At 41.2% G+C, this 22746-nt stretch overlaps 1 protein-coding gene across 2 annotated transcripts in view; it reads right to left on the reverse strand.

The window, feature by feature from the left end:
• LOC126354822 (unconventional myosin ID) overlaps positions 1-22746 on the reverse strand; it is a 140925-nt gene that overhangs the window by 93720 nt on the left and 24459 nt on the right. For both annotated transcript variants that reach the window (XM_050004764.1, XM_050004765.1), the window contains exons 2-4: positions 4705-4811; positions 2829-3024; positions 2528-2747 (exon numbers count right to left, since the gene is read on the reverse strand). In XM_050004764.1, coding sequence (XP_049860721.1) covers positions 2528-2747; positions 2829-3024; positions 4705-4811 — 523 coding nt within the window. The remainder of the gene's footprint in view (positions 1-2527; positions 2748-2828; positions 3025-4704; positions 4812-22746) is intronic.

The following is a 22746-nucleotide window of genomic DNA, read 5'->3' on the forward strand; positions in this document are numbered from 1 at the left end:
GAACCCATTACGCCTACTAGAATCACAACAAGTGCACAAAATGGGTGGAGACAGTCTAGTTAAATACCTATTTACCATACCAGTCAGATTGTTGCCTTATATGAAGCTTAAAACGTCATACCACAACTGTCTTCTGAAAACGACACTGCTTGTGTATTTGGATTTTGCACTGGATATTACTGAATTTTTTACACTAGCTTACAACTACTTTGACATTTTTATACTTTCAAAGAAAGTTCAAGAGACATACTTGGTTGGAACTCCACTGTGCCCCATGTGTCCTTTCCTACACAAATTGTTCAATATATTTACAGGGGTACAAAACTATCTAGCAAACTTTAGGCTACTGCAAAAGTAATAATTTCTAAACTTTATTCCCCTCAGCAATGTACCTATTCTTCAACCTTGAAACTTTCTATGTGTGTCTCAGAACACAGTCAATTTGCAACCTCATGCTTTACAGTGCTCAAAAAGCACACGCAAATTTGTGGAAGTGGGCATTTGACAGTTGATCTATCTCATTGAATTTGCAGTGTACTGCCTGCTCATTATAGAATGAAACAATGGCATTTAAAATACAGCATGAAATTTGTAGTAACCTAAACCAACTGTGGGAACGCCTTGGGCTGCGGATCGGAGCCGCCAGGTGGGGAAGCCGCCAGCGGTGGAGCACGCACGACCGGGTAAATACAGGACGAGTCGGATGACAGACCAACGACAACTGACAACAACCGACCACGGCCGACTATGACCGACACAACAAGGAAGAGATAAACAATGTAGGTTTGTGGAAACCACAACACCAAACACCAACAGTAAATCCACTCGGAACCAAAGCCAGGCAAATGTCAACAACGAGAAAACGACCAGAACGCAGTACCCGCAAGACAGAAACAAAATCCAGAGCGAGTACCAGAGTGACTGGACTAGGGCAGAGCAGGTCCTTATATACGAAACTGGAGGGAGCGGCTATTGGCCGCTGTCTGCGCGAGAGCCGCTGCGTGGAATAGCCACCACGGAGGCGGAGCCCTCTATGGGCTGACCACGTCCATTTGTTCTGGTGCATTTTCGACTTCTGTGGCGGAAGGTACTAGAAAATCAGGAATTCATGACAAGGCTCGCATCATGAAACTTAGCACTGATGATGAATCAAAAGTTAGGATGAAGGCAATCACTGTCTTCAGCTCACTGTTTTCATTGTGTGTTTCAATGATATGATCCTCTCATCAGATTATTCCTTTTGCAGTAATAAGCTCTACAGTATACAGTAACCTCCATACAGTTAATCATTTTGAGCTCTACAACAGTGAGATGATATTCACTTGGGATGTTGCATTTATCTGTACATTTTGCCAGTCATGATTTTTATAATTTGAACAGAAAGATACCATTACAAAATGTTTCCACATGTTATAAACCAACAAAGAGTGTTCCTAAAAAATTATCATATACTGGGAAAAGTTTGTCAAATGCCACATCTTCACTTTTCATGACTATACTTGATTAGGAAAACAAAATGATTCACAGCTATTTGTTTAAATGACAGCTACAACCAAGCGTGGCATGAGCTTGATCATGCCTATTGTTCTCTTCAACTTGTCATTGTTCTGTTGAATCAAGTGCTACTTATCATAGACAGCTGCAGACAACACTTGAGGCCAGTGACATAGTAATGTGATTTGTTTCTGTTGTTGCATTGTTTCTCTATGTGGCATGTTTATTTTATGAGACAGAATGTCTGAAACTAGTTGCGAAATTGGAACAGAACTGACTGCTGCTGCTGCAGCCATATTGTGCACCTTGCCCTTCCATGCTTGAGTGTCAATTTGTTACTTTGATTGAGGTACAAATAACACATGCTACTACAAGTATACCCTAATGCTAATCATACTTCTAATTTTTACATGTAGAAAGTTCTTGAGTATGGGAAATTATATAATTTTTTTGGTAGGATAGGAGTGAATGCATGTTAGTGTCATATCTTCTGCTATAGGTTAAAGGCCAATTTTTGGGGTATAGAATGCATGGAAAAGTTATTCTTGAGAAATGAAACATTATTATTTGTTGAGGAAAAAAACAAAAGGGGGGGGGGGGGGATAGTTAGAGCAAAAACACTAAGCACACAATCTCTTTTAGTGCCTGCCAACACCCATAAAAGCAAGTGGCCAACACCCATAAATGCAAATGTCACATCAAGTGTGACATGATTACAGTCAGAGATAGTTGGACTTCTCAATACACCCATTTGTTTTATCTCGGAAATGTGTCAATGGACATCTCTATCTTTAACAGCTTTCCGACATTTTTAAGTAGGTGATTAGATAACACGGACAATCTGGCATCCTATGCATTAATGTGATACTGCCATACTGATTTCAGCTGAAGTTTCACTTAAGCACTCTGTATATATCACAATGACTCTGTGGTAGCAATATATAATGTTGCTGCCATTAAACAGCAGACCATCTGCATTATCATATCAACAGTGTTAATATATTAACATACAGTTACGATCGCCTTGAATTACCTGGTAAAAACTATGAAAATTTCTTTCTCCTTTCTGTTGTAAAATTACTCTTGACTTTTCTAATAAGTAATTATTAATGTGGCCTCCCACTGGATCTCCTTTGAAATCAAAGTTTATGTCCATGTACTTTCCAAACCTGGAGGAATTGTCATTCCTATTTGTTTTTGCATTTCCAAATGCTTCAAGAATTGCATTTGACTGGAGAAGAACATTTTTCACTCTGTAAACAAAACACGATATAATATGCTGTTCACTGACATTTCTAGTTATTGACCAGATACAATATAACAATATACTATACCTCTCAACTTCCTGCCGACCACCTAAATTGGTCACTGCAGCTATATACTTCATTATTATTTTTGAGGCTTCTGTCTTTCCACTCCCTGACTCACCACTAATAACTATACATGTATCACGTCCCTGTTGCTTCATTTCTTTATGAGCTGCATCTGCTATTGCAAATATATGGGGTGGATTTTCAAAGAATTCTCTTCCTATAATAAAAATCACAAACTCTCATTAAAAACAACATAGATTAAGTATTACAGACATTCTTTATCATCTTAAGTAGAACTGGTAATTCCAAAAGACCTAGTAAAACATATGTCACTGCACCCATATTTCACTTCGTTTTTTGTATGGTTTTAATTAGTTGTGAATTACTTATTAAAATAGTTCTCACTTATGCTACTATTGGTTACTATTAGTCTACTACAGGTACTCTCATGTTTCTCACACCAGTAATGTTGTACTCTGTAAAGAAATAACATAAAGACAACACAATAAAAGATTTTATGTCCGAGGGCAACATTGCCACTTTTAATACGATGAAGAAAAACAGATACTGTCTAGATCTTTTTTATGATTTTCTGGATTACCAATTCTGATCTCTGTTACAGGTCATCCTCATATCCAGCATCCAATTACTATGAAGTACAGCTTGTAAGCAGAGTGAAGATTCAGGTTTAGGATCTGAAGAGGACTTTTAACAGTGCTCAAAACCATAATCCAAATGACATAAATTTGATGTAGACAATGTTCTTTCTTTACAGGAAAGCCATATTTAAACATTTTCTTGAGGCAGATTTTTGTTTCTCACTTTAGCAGTATTTAGTTTATCAATCAAGATCGAATCCTAATAATTCTGGTATTGTCATACTACCAGTATCTTAGGTGGACTTCAATAAACTAACGTATTCCCATCCTTTTCTCTTTCCTAAGCCTCCTCTTTACTATATGGCTTATTTTATTTTCCTTGGGGACTTTATTATAAAGCAAATTACTTGATAGTTGAACTGCAGTCAAGAAAAGAAGTGGAAGACTTTGGTACAAATATAGGCCCATTTTTGGGGTATAGAATGCATGGAAAAGTTATTCTTGAGAAATTATTGGCTTTGTCAGTTTTTATCACCACCTACTTCAATGCTGCAATTACAAGATCTGAAAGCTAAAGCATTCATACCACGAAAAATCGGACTATTTTTTTCCTAAAAAAAAGTAAATATAACAAATAGTTCTAAAAAAATAACTTCATTGTCTGTTGTGCCATTTGACCCTACAAAACATTAATAAACTGTCAAACCATCACTCACCAATTAACCCAAAAACATACTGATTACAACTTGAGACTGCCCTAAAAAACTTACCCCAAAAATAGTACTGTGAAAATACTGACTATGTTAGCAAGCAGAACAATTAACAATTGATTACAACTTTACACTATATTATGAGTCACAAATGAAGGCAAGCTGTGCAGAGAGGTGCAGGGTTACTAAATGCATCACTGTAAATTTTTAATGACTGTTTTGGCAAGTGTGTGGAGCTTTTACAGTGTGCTCCTGAGAGATGGCAAAATCTGTAATTGGAATGGTGTTATCTGCCTCGTACTTGAAGTAAATATGTATTCTGTAAATTATGTCTCACACCTAATTGTGTGGTATTTGTCACTTACGAACAACATGTGCCACAACAATTTGCAATAAATTTATGAGGAATGATTAATAATTCCTTTGTTAGTGATCAGAGCACAGTCAGAGTTGTGTGTCATACTTGATGTACAGAGCTTTTCATCCACCTCCATTTGTGAGTCCTATAGTTAAATTGCTTTCACTCCATTAAAAACTGTGTAATGAAGCATTTGAACATTGCTACTTCTAAACAATAATGACACAAACCTTTATACTGAGTGATATATTCTTGCCCATAAATATTCATAGTTCGGTATGGATTGACAGAAACGCACACTTCTCCTATATAGCTGTATATCTTTCCACCTTGAAACCTGAGAAAAAATGAAGGAAAAAAATTAGAAAATGATTTCTGTGGATCCAAGTTAAAACTAAGTATATTAACATAACTAGATTAGACATATTTCTAAGAATAATTCAGAAAGTACCTGTTAATGTTTCTCTCACCTGGATAATCTGAAAAACTCGTTCATAGTGTTCTTTTTATAATCTATCACAACTTTACTCTAAAAATTTACTGTTAAGGAATGAACCACTCAAACATCTAAATTCTGTACACCTTTTTACGCTACCAGTAATTTACTACGTACAGTTTCATTCACACTTATGTAACAACACTCAATCTAATTGAAAATGAAATCATTTTGCAGAACCAGATCCATGACAATGTGGCCACTAATCCATAAGTCAGACTCCTGTAATACAGTTGAGAGAGGACAAGAACTTTCTAAACATGGATGAGGTAGAGGGCTCCACACCACAGGAAGCGTTAACGAAGCTGCGGAGAGTGCTGATTTTCAAATGACACTTATTTCTAAGCTGGCAAATATATGGCAGCTGCATCAAGCAGGTTTCAAATAAAAGTTCCACATAGTGGGATGAATCTGCCCTGTTGAGCAGTTCATTATGAAGGGAAAGTTCTGGACATGGCTGCACAGTTGTACATCAGCAGAAATACAAATAAACATTTTGGTGGTGGAAAATTGGAAGCCATGGGTCAGAGCTCAGGACTGTGCATTCTTTATGGTACCCCAAAGGAGGTATTCAGCAACACTCATGGCTAAAAATCTGCAGTACATGCAAATATCATCTGTACATAATGACAGCAAGACCACAGGCACCATAGCTCTTGCAAGGTTATTGTTCAACTTCTCCTTTTTTCACTTCGAATAGTAGGTTTACTGCATGTTTTGATCTCAGTCCAGCCAGAGAAAAATCCAGTAAGGATCACGATGAATGCCTCTGAAACTCCGCTTATACAGTACAGTGTGGATATGGTCATGTCAGCGGGTGTAACAGGACTTCCTTTTGTCAAAGAAAACAGTAATGAGGTGTTGGAGAAGAACAAAAATCATCCTTACAGCCAACTCCAGAAGAAATAAGCGCTCAGTTGTGAACTTTCCCTCCTGAAAGCCACAATTGGAGTTGCACGAAAGGCTCATCTCAAGAGACCAACAGAGTTGCTGGAGGCCGTCCCTCATCTGCTAGTTCCTGAGACTGATTGGTCTACAGGTGTCCATCTTATATGAGTTTTTACTCTGTTTCAAGTCTGGAACAATTACACTTTCTCTCAGCTGATTTGGGATCTCATCCTCAATCCAGACACAATTAAAGACCACAAAAATGTGGTGTGGGTAATCCACAGTTAGAGGTAGTAGTATTTGGTAGTGGATTCTATCAGTTCCTGATGCAGTATTGTGCCCAAGGGCCAAAGTTCTGAGGAGTTCTCATTCACTGAAAGAGCTGTACAAGCTTTGACAAAGGAAAGGAAGGATGCTGTGTTCTCTCAGTTTCCTGCTAAGATGCCGAGAGGGGGAGGTAGTTCCAGTTTTCGCCAGGATCAAGCATCACATTAACTCGAGAGCGGCAAACAGGATCAAACACCAAGCTAGTTCCGCTCTGGTTAGAGAGAGAGTGCGCGAACTGCGCCACCGACTGGATGTTACATCCAGGGAGTTGCTGTATCTTCACCTAACTATAGCAGCTTCCTTGACCATTCAAGAATGGGACCAGGCTGACGGTGCCTCCTGGTCTCTAGCAGAATGCACCAGCAAGAAGTCAATGGCATGCCAACTAGCCAAGTTTAAGTGCCTCAACAACAAGGTGTAACAGACTGGGGACACATGCACGGTGGTCAATCTAAGTGACAAGCAGCTCGATGAGACCACCTTAAAAGTACTTAGCAAGGGACTCAATTTCGCAGTGACCCCTAGAAATGTGCCAGTCACAGCCTTCATCAGTGCACTTGAGCAAGTGGCCAACACACTATCTTCTAGTGTGGCCGAAGAGAGACCTGCAGGGCACTCATCAAGACCAAGCCACCCAAATCCAACATTTCAGGTGATGAAAGGGTGGCACTGAGGCGACTCCAGGAGGATGACAGCATTGTGGTGTTGCCCGCAGACAAGGGGAATTCCACAGTCATCCTAAAGAAAACAGAATATGACAGAAATGTGCAACAACTTCTGGAGAATGCTGCATACAGGTCAATGGCAAGTGACCCTATGTAGAAAGTGGACAAAAAGACCAGGGCTCTGTTGAAGGAGACGGGGTCTGCCTGAACAAGTCAACAAGAAGCTGCGTCCCAAAGCGACAGTACCACATAGACTTTATGGATTCCCCAAGGTTCACATGGATGGGGTTCCACTGTGACCTACTGTCAGCAATATAGGCGCACCAACTTACCCTACTGCGAAATACCTGATGATGATGATGACACCACATGTGGGTAAATGTGCACATCACACTCGGAACTCAGAGGAATTCCTGCAACGACTGGGCCAGCAACACATCACAGACACAGACATCATGGTTAGTTTCGATGTGGTGTCTCTCTTCACACGGGTACAACTGAAGGAGTCACTTGAGCTTATTGGAGAGAAGTTCGATGGGGCTCTCCTTGACCTATTCAGGCATGTACTGACCTCGACGTTCTTCCTATATGGGGGTCAATTTTACGAACAAACAGAAGGGGTGGCAATGGGCAGCCCTTTATCACCAGTGGTGGCCAACCTATTTATGGAAAGGTTTGAAGAGGAGGCACTCTCTTCAGTGACATATCAACCCAAGTGCTTTTTTTAGTTTTTGATGATAGCTTTGTCATCTGGCCCCATGGTAGAGAGAAGTTAGATGAGTTACTGCTACATCTGAACTCTTGCCATCCGAACATTCAGTCCACAATGGAAATGGAGAAGGATGGACTACTTCCGTTTTTGGATGATCTGGTGAAGAGAAAGGCAGATGGCACATTTGGACACAATGTGTACTGCAAACCTACGCACACTGACTTATACCTACAAGCCAGCATTTGCCACCATCCGGCACAGAAGAACGGAGTGCTCAAAACGCTGGTCCACAGAACACAAACTCTGTCAGATCCTGATAGTCAGGCCACAGAAATAGAACACTTACAATCAGTGTTCAGCAGGAATGGGTACTCCTCTACAGATATCCATAAGGCACTTCAACCTGCCAACCAGCCAAAGGATCCAGAAAAAGAACCAGAAGAGGCAAAGAAGATGGCATATCTGCCATACGCCGGACCTGTCTCTGCAAAGATCAGCAGGATTCTCCAAAAATGTGACATCAAGAGCACATTTTGCCCACCCACCAAAATTGGGACTATGCTGGGTAAAGTAAAAGATGGCCTGGGGCTACGCAAGCCAGGTATTTCAACATACCATGCCAGTGTGGGATGTCATACATTGGCCAGACCACCAGAACTGTGGACATAAGGTGTAAAGAACACCAGAGACATACCAGACTCAGGCAGGCAACTAAATCAGCCATAGCAGAGCACTGTCTGGAACTTGGTCATTCAATGGATTACAATGACACCAAGATTGTGACACAGACCTCAAGATTTTGGGACAGTGCCATTAAAGAAGCCATTGAGATTAAGATCACAGACAATCTAATCAACCGTGACTCAGGATACCAAATCAGCACTGCCTGGAATCCAGCGCTTGAGCTTGTGAGAACTCAACACAGGACACTCTGGGATTCTACAAGAAATAGAAGTGGAGACAGAGAGAAGAGCCATGAGACAAGGTGTTGGACATTAGAGACCAGATCTGACACCCCCCAGATCATGAACTCGACTTCAGAAGAGGGCCAGGCCAGGTGCAAATGGCAGAGGGAACACCGGCGACCAGAGAGGGACAATGTAACCGCGTCTGGCGGGCGCGGAACACACGACGCGGCGCGGACCGATTAGGGAGCGCCCAGCACGAAACAGAAGTGGAAATCATAGTAACAGTCATGAGACAGAGTACCCAACATCTCAGATCGGGTCTGACACACCTCAGATGACAACCACAACCTTTGAGGATGGCCAAAACGGGAGCCGACGGCAGTCGGAACATCCGCGACTGAAGGGGTCTGTTGAAGCCGAGTCTGTTGGGCGCAGACCACAGATGGAACACTCAATTCGGCGTGGACCGATTAGGGAATGCCCAGCTCCTCCCGGGCATAAATACTGGACTCAATCGACCCAAGGACCAATCTCAGGTAGCACCTGAAGAAGACAGCGAGGCACGCTGTTGAAATATCGTGCGAGAACGACGCAAACATCCGGCTGGATTCCCGAATATCCAAGATGTCAATTATAAAGCTACTATGCTACCGATTCCACTATACACTAACGTGCACATGTCTCAACCATATCTAATATGGTCCCTCGGTAAACTTCAAAGCCAATTATCAATGTAAATTTATGACAAACATTAAGAACAACCTATTTCATGGCACTTTTTAACTGCGTTCCAGACATGTTTTTCACTATGCAACAGGAAGCAACCTCAGCCACTTTCAGACTGCATATTAACAGCGCAACAATCAGAGCATGACAGTGCAGAGACTGTGAATACACATGATTTTTTTAAATAAAAAATACATAATCAAAGTGTGATAAAGAAAAACATTGATGGCTGCTAATACATTTGAATAATTAAAAGTTTCATTTAATGTAACTTAGCAGTAATGTATCTATTACCTAACTCCGACCTACTTCCAAGAGCGCAACACTACCGGTGTGTATGCCACAGTGACATTATTCAAACACTGTACCACTATCGTGAGACACAAAACATTGATAGCAAGCCTCATGATCTTCACCTGTGATCAATAACACTAGCTCATCACCACTATCTACAAACTATAGCTCACAGGTACCGAGAGGAGAACACAACAAAACTTTGTGCTGTTTGTACAGAGGTAATTGAGAGAGTGCTGTGTCCAAACTGGCCTGCAGTCATCCATTAGGAACAATAATACAAACCTCCCAGCATCATGCTGTGTGAAAAAGGTGGGAAGAGAATATCTGGATTCGAACCTGGATCAATGGCATTCGGTTCTCTTCACTTGTAAGTGCAGTACCGGTAACTGACTGGTGGCTAATGATTGCCACAGAAGAGTGTAGAGGTGGCCAAGTGCCAATGCATATCTCGGGTACGATGTACCACAGGTTAATCAGAAAGGTAGGTTCGCCATATTTCCGCCCAGTATTGTGTACGGATATCTGGCACCTCTCATTGCTATTGATGGATGGCAGTGTTGTGTTGAGACAGGATCCTCAAATGGATTATCTAGCCCTAAAATCAACATTTCAGCAAACGTTTTGTTTTTGTAGTTAATAACGCACGAGCATACTGCATCAAACTCGTAAACGCGTGCCTTTATGAAGCATAAAACAACCGAACACAATGGCCGTAAATGTCTGCTAATGTGTGTACAAAACTACACATGCTTGGTACCAAAAGAAGTGTGCAGTGGTCACTGTTGGAACCATCCTCACACACCAGATGACTTCATACTTGGGACCAAAAGAAGTGTGTAGTGGTCACTGCAGGAACTATCCTCACCCACTGGATGACTTCAGGAGGGCCAGTTTTAAGGCATCATGACCCCCTTTTGGACAGCATGCTGAGAAATGTAGAACAACATAGTACTGGATGTTACCCAGCATCAGTTTTTGATTTCACAAATTTGCAGTTGCTTTTTTAACTAAACACCTATATTTTGGTCACTCTTTTTATTTCACAGTAAAGTTATTTTTTTCAGTTTCATAAGGCGTAGTCTTCCATTTCTTGCTCCCACTGACAAGGGGAAGGCCTCAGACACAGCCAACCGATTCGGCTCAAATTTGGCAGGTCGCTTGTGTACAACCTAAAACGAAGGAATCTAAGATATTTTGGGTCAACACCCGCGCACTTCTGAGAAAATCACCCCTAACGGTCATGACGAGCAATCGACTCAAAATTGGCGGGATCGATAGATAATTGTAAATTGGGCATTTTTCATCATCAGGTATGGGGTCCGAAAACGCATACTTTTCCAGAAATCGAGGTAAGAAACTTTTACAACCGCCACTTCTGTATCCACCTGGTAAATGCTTTTCGCCGACAGCACCGATAGCGTTGCCAGCACGGTAACTCAGCGTGTGCGGTCAGAGGGTTACCTGCCTTCTATAATAATAATAATAATAATAATAATAATAATAATAATAATAACAATAATGAGTTAATCGATCAATAACGAACTTAAACGGATGTCTTACGACGTCCGCCCCGAGCAGATACAACGAACAAAAGTGAACAAAATGAGATTTTAAAAAAATTGCGGAACGGCCAAGGTAACTAGCTGAGAATCGGAGAACGCGGGTTCGAATATCATAGAAACGTAGCAGATATTATTCTCTTCGTTTGTATTTTTTCATATCTCAATTGATAGGCATAGGAGAGCATAACGTAAGTAAATCAAAAAGGAATTATGATGATGATGATGATGATGATGATGATGATAAAGTAGGCAAATAAATTTTTCAAACCGCTTGGGATAGTAAACAACTAAAATGTCACTACAGGTCACTTTACATTGGCTCTTCCAATCACTGTTATGTGTCCTCACTTTTCTCCTTACAACTAGATGGATGGTACTTGTCATATAAACATTCGAAACTAATATACTCACGGCACCAAAAACAGCTAATGTATGCAATCTTTCGACAGCTACACTGTTCCTTCCGAGGAGTCGGCGGAAAACAAATTTAGTTTACGTTTAAAAATATGTTTTTTTTTTTTTCGGGAATTAATTTTGATGCGTACGACGCATACGATATCATTGCCTGAAAAATCGGTGCTGAAAGTTGGTTATGAATTATTCTGTGAGTAGTTATTGCATCCGTGCGGTTGCGCAATTCCCGTTGGGTTTCCAGAAGCACACTGCAATTCTGAAGCTTGGGAATAAAATCTTTAACCTGGCGAACATTCTCAAGAAATGTTATGTAAATCGCATTCGTCAGTTTCCCGAATCTGGAGCAGGTAATGTAAACATTTTTCAACAAGTCTGTTAAACGATTCACCTCTTCTATAACCCGAGGACCAAATGTAACATTCGTTTCTTGTAAACACAGGAAACCCTTAGGCAACACTTTTCCAGAGGCTGTGATGGCATATTGTTCCGTGTACGAATGTGTTAAGTTTGTTTTTACTACTGCGACAAGGGTTCGTTTCTCTCCCTTATGCGATAACGTGCGTCGAATGTTCACCCAATACTAGCATCCTGTTCGATCGATGTTGATCACGGAATCACGATTAAAACCGGTCGTAAGTTACGCCATTTGCGTGCTGAAAAGAGGCGCCGCTTTCTGTATATCTTCTATATTTATGAGAGACGTATTTAGTGACGTGCCGTAGACGAATTTTATACTCCGATTTTAAATTCCTTGCCCAAGATAATGATGCAGCAAACGTAAAATCCTTGTTGGCCGTACATTGAAGCGCTGCACCTTCAGCCCACTCCTGAAGTAGTCTCGTTGTTACATTCTCGTTACGACAACGAGATTCGACAAATCGGTCGTATGTCCACTTATTTATCGCCTGGTATTTTTCGTATCCTGTCCTCCTTTAACGATATCACTTTCCCACAATTTCAAGTCCTCCTTCCTTTTCAGGGCTGTTGTTGCTCCATTCTTTTGCAGTGTTTCTAAGTTCCAATTTGGATTATTCCTGGCTAGCGCTACCGCCTTTACTTTTACTTCAAGGGGTATAGCGCCGTAGGTCAATCGTTTAGTAACCGGTTCGTAATACTCATCAGGAACAGATGAAGCACATATTCCCAGTGACATGGAGATTTCCAAAGTATTATGACCATTTTGCGATTCACTAGTCGGGAAATCTTCCACTGAATCACCTTCCGCTTCGTCTTCATGGTATAGTACGTCAGTCATTTTGTTCGTCAGCTCCAAAAATCGCTCGACGATAGCCGCTCCTATCAATCTGGAACGCTGAGAAACAGAACTGCCTGCTTCCGGTAGTGCATCGATAATGCAACTGTCTTGCAACATTTAAACACAGCGTCGGTAACTTCCCGCTTGCCATCGTCTGTGACAGGCTCCCAACTATATATTACAGCGCTAGTCGAAGGGTGTACATCCTCCATTATTCAGATTATGCACCTGAAAGATATGACACAACAAACAAACTAGTTACTACGGCATAAACAGACGAACTAATTACTACAAACTACATACAGTACTCGTCATATTTTACTTACGGAAGAACACTGTATTCATTCACAAAACGTATTTCATTCGGCGCATTAACGATGGAAAAATTACTACATGTATGCGCGAGGTTCGCGGCAGCCTTATGACGGAAAACAACTCTTTCCGATTGACTAGAAGGCTCTTGCTGGACACCTTCAGTCTTCCAGGTTCACAACTATGATATGCCGAAGACGCAACCGGGACAACATAACTCCCCCCCCCCCCCGGTCATTCCGTCCCGTGCCTGGCAGTAAACAAGCATCGCGCAGTTTGCAATCTGTGATCCCTCGTGAGGAGTTGTTTTCATGTGACAAAGCTTAAAAGATTAATACTTTACTAACTCACGGCGTTTGGGAAATTAGTTTGCCTACCTTTTTATCATCATTCCTTTTTTATTTACTTACCTTATTAACCCTTCTATCGTATCAATTGAGATATGGAAAAATACAAACGAAAAGAATAACATACACTAGATTTCTTCGAGATTCGAACCCGGGTTCTCTGATTCCCAGCCAGTTACCTTGGCCGCTGCGCTGTCAGCGAGAGGTGTTTACCAATTGGATACAGAAGTGGCAGTTGTAAAAGTTTCTTTCCTCGACTTCTGAAAAAGTTTGCGTTTGCGGACCCAATACCTGATGATGAAAAATGCTCTATTTACAATTATCTATCAATCCCGCCAATTTTGAGTCGATTGCTCGTCATAACCTGTAGGGGTGATTTTCTCATAAACGCGGGGGTGTTGACCCAAAATATCTTAGATTTCTTCATTTTAGCTTGTACACAAGCGACCTGCCAAATTTGAGCCAAATCGGTTGGCCATGTCTGAGGCCTTCCCCCTTGTGAGTCTAAGCACACACATGTTCAGCTAGCACAAAACTTCATTTGAGCAGTTTATTTTAACTGATTGTATTTTATACACAGACCGAAGCCAATCTGTGATTTTATGTAGACCTAATGAGACTGATTTAAATGTATATTGTGAGTACTGTTACAACTCTTCTATAAAATGGTAAATGTGCACAAAACATGGCATTAAGTGACAAATAAAGAGCTATTGTAGCTTGATACTTTACTCAAACCTGGCAGGCTATGACAATATGGTGCCTCAAAACAAATTACACTAGTAAAATACAAATACAATCTGACAAATCTCAACTGGACTTTTGAATAAATGGCTAAATTAAAGCCTATTTATGCAGCACTTACAACAATCGAGGTGTGTTCAATGTTGAATCAAACCTTCTCCCAAGTACACAGTCACTTCCACATCTGTACTGACATGGCAAGCCATAATACTTTCACAAAAGATGAGCATGTTGTGGGGTTAACAAACAGGATAATCTCTATTCCAGTTTAATTTTGTTGTTTGCTAACAGCAGCAGTTTCAATCATAGAAGTATCATTACATAATTTTTTACAGGCTCAGGGTAGCAGCTAACTCTTCTAAACCTCTCCGACATAAACCAAAGAAAGTCTCCTCACAATAACAAATTAAATGAATTCTTCATGGAGTCCTTGCCATATCCGATTTGTTAGTCTCAAGCATTTAACAATTTCCTCCATCATCATCATCATCATCATCATCATCATCATCATCATCATCAAGCAAATTAAAGTACCTAACAGTCTACTGAAATCTAAATCTGCTGATGGCAGTAACACGGGAAGTCATCAAAAGCTCATAGCTAACAAATCTGATGTAGCAAGAACTCCGTGAAGTATTTATTCAACACTGCCACCATGAAAAGCTACATGCTCATAACAACACATTAATTTGGAGAACAACCACCCTGCTAGTACATTCAGTACTTATTTTGTTTGAGAGTTTCTCACCGAGATTCCTCTCTCAAGCTCTCTTGATTGTTGGTAGCCTACTCAAGCAGTTTGGAGTGTTAAAATGTTTATCACTGGGTATCATGCTGGCCAAACGACAGTTAACTCTATGTACCTGAGCATGCATAAGATGTCGGGATGCTGCACAAACTGCAGAAATTATTCACCAATAAATTTCTTGTCTCAAGAGGTAACCATCGCATCAGTGTCCTGCATACCATGAGGCTGAGGACATGCCCCCTCCATTCATATAATCTAAAGGCATCCATTTCTTAACATGCCTTGTATGGTGCTTGCCACTGGGTATTGCCTGGAGGGCACTTGCAATTTAAACGGCTCGAACTTTTGCCTAATGTGACACAGGGAAATCTTAGAAAAACACTTATCTGGATGGCCAGAAAATAATCTGAGTAGCCACCCTCCCAAATGTGAGTCCAGCGTCTTACCACTGCATTAGCTCACTCATTATAAGCATAAAAAGGCAAGATAATTATTTCATTCCAATTTTTAAACTCCTTGTGGATCACTTGCAAACTGGAGACTAGAAGCTAAGTATTCTGAACATATAGGCACCATTAAGTAGAGCACATCAATACATAGATAAATAAAAACATGATCATCTGTCCAAAGAGAACGTGAAAGAGGAAAAAATGTACAATGACACGCACATTATCCATGTTTCCATTTAAGTTATCTCCTAAGAAAATGTAAAGAAGCAGCTCTTTGCCACTTTGTAGCTTATCAGGACCTTACACTCCACACCATTAGACACTGAAGTGCAGTCTGAGAGCTTGTGTATGATTGTGTGTATCACTTAGCAGGTAGCACTAAAAATGTAACAGAATATGAATGAGTAAGAAGGTGTTCTCAGAGAGAAAGAAGAGCTATAGTTTAACGTTTTATCAAAACTGATATCATTAGCACTAACTCAATTAGAGGAAGAAAAATAAAGGTATCTACCAAGAAAATTTTATAAGAACCAACCCAGAATTCGCCTAAAATGATTTACAATTTTGGGGTAATCTCTGATAGATTACTTTGGAAAGACTCGAATAAAATTGAACACTTTCACTGTTAAAAATGATTCCATTTCTTTACACATTGTCGAACCTCATACAGTCAACAGAGAAAGCTTTTAACAAGCAAACTTCTTTACTTTTGATTCATATTATCCATTCTCTTAGCAAGGGAAAAATTGATATTTTTGTAGCACACACTAAGAGAGCCATGTCATGTTTCTACTCATTCTTCAACAGTTCCTACAACCCTCTCTAAAATTCACCGCAAATTGTATGATCACTGAATAAAATATGATATTTTGTAATGGTGGCACAGAATTAATTGGCATGACAAATAAATGAATCATAAAACATCAACAAGTGGAATGTATGTGTGTGAAATGGATGTTGCTCCCAACTCCATCTGGTATGTTCTGCATAACCAACAACAACATCCATACCACCTTCAAAGCATGCTGCTATTAATGCCGGCCGATTTTGCTCCATGCATGGAGTTCTGTATGCAGTTCCTAAACTTCTGCACCAATGAGCCCCTAGTATTACCATGACACATTTTCTTGCAAGAAGAACGTAAATTTACAAGGGCTGCGTTCTCAATTCTCAAAACAGATATGTCTGGACAGATGATAATCCACATGCCACAGATGTCCAGGGATTCCCCCACAGATTTGGTATCAACATGTAGGCAAGTATTCTGGATGGCCATGTGATTGGACCATACAAGCTTCCACCCAAGCTCACAGGTTCCATCTACCTCCTCTCTACAACAACTACTGGGCATTTCTTGGATACTGTGCCACTGAGTGTCCACCAAGACAACTGGTTTCAGCACGATGGTGCATCCATTCGCTATACACATCTTTTTTGGGAACATCTGGACCAATGATTAAGACATGCACGGTTAGGCTGAGGTGGTCCAATCGCATGGCCTCCACAATCATTGGATTTGACTCCATTGGATTTTTTCGGGGTCGAGTGAAAAGTCTGCTTTATGAGACTCGTGTATGGACAGAAGACAATCTGGTGGCATTAGCTTTGGTCACTGCAGGACATATTGCAGAGACACCTGGTGTGAGGGCATGTGTACTACATCATTCCTATGTACAATGTGTGCACCAAACTTGTTGGTCACCACATTGAACCTTACTTGTAGTGGATCAGAAAGCTAATCCTCCTTTGAAAATGGCAAACATGGTTTGACTCTACATAAAAATGTTTAAGAAAACTCATTAAGTTTCCTTTTTGTTTCTTTGATTATTAATGAATGACAAAAACTTTTGTGTTCAGCCTTATGGCAGGTCTTGTCAGGGCAGAAGCCTCGTCAGAGAGGTCCATCGCATGAGCGCTTAGGGAAATGATTCCAGTGGTGATTTCCCGCTGCCTTCCACTGGTGACGATAAACTGTTAGTGAAGACAACATAACACCCAGTCCCTGAGCGGAGAAAATCTCCGACACAGCCGGGAATCGAACCCGGGCCCCTTGGCACGACAGACTATTACGCTCACCACTCATCTATCAGGGCGGACATTAATGAATGGAACTGTGCAATATGAGCATGGAAATAGTACATTTCCGGACATGGGTTCCAATTCAAAACATTATCTGCTCAGTAGCTTCTACAATCACAGAAGTGTGTAAGGGGGATTTTAGAGAACCCTGTATTAGACATTAATAAATTCCTCTTTCAGAAGCACTTTTCTTGCTATTGCCAGTGTTCATTTTGTACCCGCTCTACTTCAGCCACTGTCAGTTACTCTGAAGCACAAAAAGCAAAACTCATCTACCGCTTCTAGAGTCTCATTTCCTAATCTATGATTTAATTTGACTACATTTCGTTTCAAGACACTAGACATCTCGTCCAACTGGTCTTCAAAGTCTTCCTTTTGTCTCTGATGGAATTGCAATATGTTCAGCAAACCTCAAAGTTTTTACATCTTCTCCCTTCTTTCCAATTTTATTCTGAGTATTCTCTTCTTGCTCAATGTATAGATTGAATAATGCTGGGAACAGGCTACAACGCTCTCTCACATCTTTCTCAACAACTGCTTCCTTTTCATGTTCTTCAACTCTAAATCTGCAGTTCGGTTTCAGTAAAAGTTGTAGACAGCCTTTTGATTCCTGTATTTTATCCCTGCTACCTTGTGAATTTCAAAGAGAGTATTCCGATCAACATTGTCAATGCTTTCTCTAAATCTACGAACGCTGTAGATATAGCTTTGTCTCTCTTGCATTACAATTACACTGCGCAACTCAAAATTTACAGACTGTATTTTTGTCCTTTTTTGATTATCTACTGAGTTACATTTACAACAGTACAATTAAGTGAGCAAAAATAAATCCATAAATTTTGTCTTTGGCATTAACAGATGCAGCAAGCCTAGGGTACGAGGTCTGCCCAGAGTGTACATGCCAAGAGAAGAGAAATAATGTCGGGAGAGCAGGCCTCACTTCATTTACACAGTGTAGCTATTAAAACTATGCACTTGCCTTGTTCCAAGGATCTACCTTCATCGCAGACAATGACTTTCTTTTCGAAGAGTCTTGTGTAGTAGTCACTTTGGAGCAGAACTGCTTCAAAGATAATTGTGCCATAACAGTACAAATGCAATTGGTTTATTAAAAGGTGATAAATACAAGGTAATGCTCATTACAAAGAAAAAGATCCCAACAGCAGCCAATATTAAGATTAATGGTGAAATCTGGAGCTAACACCATTTAAATATTTTGGGGGTAATACTAAGAAGCTGTATTTTGTCAAATATGTAGTAGGAACATGAATAGGGAACTTCGTACTGTACTGCAAGACACAAACAACAGCACGGCCACAATGAACCGAAGTTTATTCTTCTTCCACATACAAGCGAACAACAGTTGAGAATGTAGACACAAACATAGACACAATCCAGGTACTGATACAAGAAGTTGCTGCCAATAAGTATGAACACAGTATGAGAGCGAGTGCAAGCTGCACTGTGCTTATAAAGAGAAGGGCTTCAGCAGATGGCACAGCGGGTGCTGCGCTGCGTGCACATGCCAGGTTGCCCACTATAGGTGGCCTCTAGTGGGCAGTCTGTGATGCCGTTGGTGGGATGTTCGAAGTACAGTGTGCTGATGGCCTGGTACTGCAGTGGGTATCCAAGTATTATATAGGGTGTCCATAAAATCCCTTTACAACCTCAAAATTTTATTACAATGGCAGTTGTTAAAAATATTTTAACAAAATTTCTTTTATTGTAATCACTGTTTACTGAAGTTTTTATAAATACTAAAATTTTGTGTTTCAGATATTCTGTTGATGGAAGGAACTAAACATGTATAAAATGGCAACTCCTCAATACAAGGCACAATGTGTGTCCTGGCTTATTGAGACAAAATCGGATGTTCAGACTCAACGAAATTTCACAACAAAGTACGGAAGAAATCCACCATTGAGCCCATTAATCTGCGCATGGTAAAAAAACATTATGGAGACATGGACAGAGTTGGATAAAGGGAGGAGCGGGTGACCAAGAACATCCGAATAAAACATCAATCGTGTTTTAAGTGTCTTCGCTCATTCACCTACAAAGTACATCCACACCAATGGCAGACAAATGCAACTACTATGTTCAACTGTGCATAAGGTCCTCCACAAGAACTTACAGTTGTACACTTACAAAGTGCAACTGTTGCAGACACTTGAGCCAAATGACAAGCCAAAATAGGCAGAGTTTGCACTCAACATGCTGGAACGCCTTTCAGAGGATGAAGCATTCCTCAAGCAAGTTTGTTTCAGTGATGAGGCAACTTTTCATGTTTCTGAGACATTAAACAGACACAATGTGAGAATCTGGGTATCTGAACACCCATGTGACTAGGGAGCTTCACCGGACTAGTCCAAAAGTCAATGTGTGGTGTGGAATCATGTGCAACCGAATAATTGGTCCATTTTTCTTCAACAAGTCAACAATTACTGCAGATATTTACTTCGACCTTCTGACCGAATATGTAGCACCACAACTGATTGACTTACAACCAACTATCATTTTCCAGCAAGATGGTGCACCACCACATTGGCGACTGCACATTCATCAGTTCCTCAATGAAACATTTCCAGGCAGATGGATTGGGAGGGATGAGCCAATTCCTTGGCCACCGCATTCAGCAGATATCACTCCCTTGGACTTTTTTTTTGGGGAGGGGGGTGTAAAAAATATCATGTATCAGACACAGTTATGGGACATTGCTGACCTGAAGCAAAGAATTAATAATGCTGATGCCACCATTGATGACACTATGCTACAGTGAACATGGCAAGAAGTCGAGTACCGTCTTGATGTGCCTTGTGCAACTAAAGGCGCCCATATAGAGATCTATTAAAGACAGTCTAAAAACTTTTATAAACACTGATTACAATAAAAGAAATGTTGTTAAAATATTTCAACAATTGTCGTCGTAATAAAATTTTGAAGTTGTAAAGGGACTTTATGGACACCCTGTACACAGGGTTTTAGCATCCTTGGAGAAAGGGCCCTCTGCCGTTGCAGGTGTCAAGGCAACTGTTTAAACATCCATGGCAGATGCTGCAGGCAATCACAGTGGCAGCAAAAGGAGATTTTGGGCCAGAACAGGTGAGTAGGAGCAGAAGTGGCACAGCCATGGACATGCGCAGCGGCTACTGCCTCGCAAAGTACCATAAGAGAGAACCAGTGATAAGGAGACTGGTTGCGTCTCGACAGCTAGTTCCTCAATGAGCTGGAACTCGTTGGTGCTGGTCACTTTGTTGGAGGCGCTGGGGATGCTGATGTTTTAAGACTCGAAGGCACTGGCCCCCAACAAATAATCATGGGAGGATATGGCAGCAGGGGTGCTGAGAGAGAAGCAGGAGGCAGCGACACTCACAACCTTGGAGGGAGCTGTGGACCACGGCTGGAATCCACTAATATCAGTGGTCGAACCTCTGAGCCCAGGCCATGGAGCCACGCGCAAACCACACTGAGGAGGAATGAGCAGATGCAGGAGTGTGTGTGGCAGGTGGCTGTGGAGCATCCTTGTCAGACTCTGATCTCTCACTAGCATAAACCTGTAGGAACTCAAGAAACATTTCAAGGTGGCATCTGTGGAGGAGTACATGGCATATGTCTTCATTTGTACCTTGAAGATGAGAACGAGAGGTTCCCCCTTGCCATGATATTTGTGGTGAAAAGGAGCAGCAGTCACGTGTTGAATGTCTTGAAGGGCACATCAGAAAACGTGGAAGATCTGAGACACAAACTGTTAACTGTTATCCTTGACAAGCATATAAGACAATCTTTCAATAGAAAAAACTTGAAGGGGCTTGAATCACAGCTGCAGCTGACACTGAAGGAGAGTGGATAGCATATGGAAATTTAGAGAAAGCATTGACAACCAACAAGCAGTAAGAACTTAGGAAATGTCTCACGAAATCAACATAGTCATGTTTCCACAGGATGTTGCAGTGCTGTCCACAGAGAGAGCATTGCCAATGGCACCACCTGTTGGGTACCACACTGAGAGCAGGTCACAACAATGTGCACAATGTCACCATGGATGCCAGGTCAAAACATATATTGATGGGCCAGCAATTTTGTACATGAGATCCCCCAACGTCCCTGAAGTAGAAGCTGAAGCACTTCCCGCCATAGGGAATCTGGAATCACAACAATGGGTGACAGCCCATCTGTAGCTAAGAGAACACTACCATCAAATACCGGAAGAGGATGACAGAAGGCAAAATAGTTACACAAAATATCAGAAGCCCTGCCCAGAGGCCTGCTTTGGCAGCCATGCTGAATGAGGTGAACAACTTGACACAAAACTGGATCGGCAACAACAGTAGCTGTGATCTGGAAGCCCGTAATAGGACACACATCCAACGCATGTTGTGCCTCAACACCTACATGAAAACAAAGGAGTTCATCCTGATCAAGAGGAGGATCTGGTCCCATTGGAAGCCATGACAGCGCATTGGCATTGGTATGTTGCATGGTATGCGCATCAGCACTGGGATGTTGTGTTGTAAGCCGAAAATGTATTTCATCATTGTAGCGAAAAAGAAACAAAGTCCAACGCTGAAGGTGATGTGCTTCTTTGTTGGGCAATGAAGCAGGAGGATTAAACAATGAAACCTAGGGCTTGTGCTCAAAAGAACACATGGAACGTTTTTGGAGCATAGACGGTAGCAAATGCTTTCTCTTTCCAACTTGGGAGGAGGGCTGCTGAGCAGAGTTGAGCGTTTTTAATGTGTAAGTTACTGGATGTTCAGAACCATCTTCATATTGATGTGTGAGAACAGCCCCACATCCACACTGAGAAGTACCTGTAGCCAAAACCAAGAGGTGTCCAGCATGAAAAGTAGTCAAACAAGATGCAGAATGCAATTTAGATTTCAAAATAATGAATGTGCACTCACAGGCTGGCATCCACTGAAAAGGAAGTCTTGTGGAACAACTCACAAGGAGAGGAGCCAATGCAGCTTCACCCAAAATAAATTTGTGATAATAAGCAATTTTACATAAAAATCCTTGGAGTTCTTAGATATTTGGAGTGCGAGGCAGAGCTGTGATGACGGTGACATGACGACGTAAAGGGTTAACACCATCCCACGAAACTTCAAACCCTAAATGCACAATGCATGGCAGAAAGAAATGTGGCTTGGCCAACTTGCATTTCAGTGCTGCAGTATGCAAACCCAGGAACAAGGTGTATAAGTTTCGTAAATGCTCCCTATGGATGCACCCACCATGACGATGTCAATGAGATAGTTGAAGTGCCCCAGAAAATACATATTCAGTTGTTTCACGAATGATTGATTGAATACCTCTGCGCACCCAGTAATTATTCTAATCTTA

This window comes from Schistocerca gregaria, chromosome 3 (assembly GCF_023897955.1).
Source record: "Schistocerca gregaria isolate iqSchGreg1 chromosome 3, iqSchGreg1.2, whole genome shotgun sequence".
In the NCBI taxonomy this organism is placed as follows: Eukaryota; Metazoa; Arthropoda; class Insecta; order Orthoptera; family Acrididae; genus Schistocerca; species Schistocerca gregaria.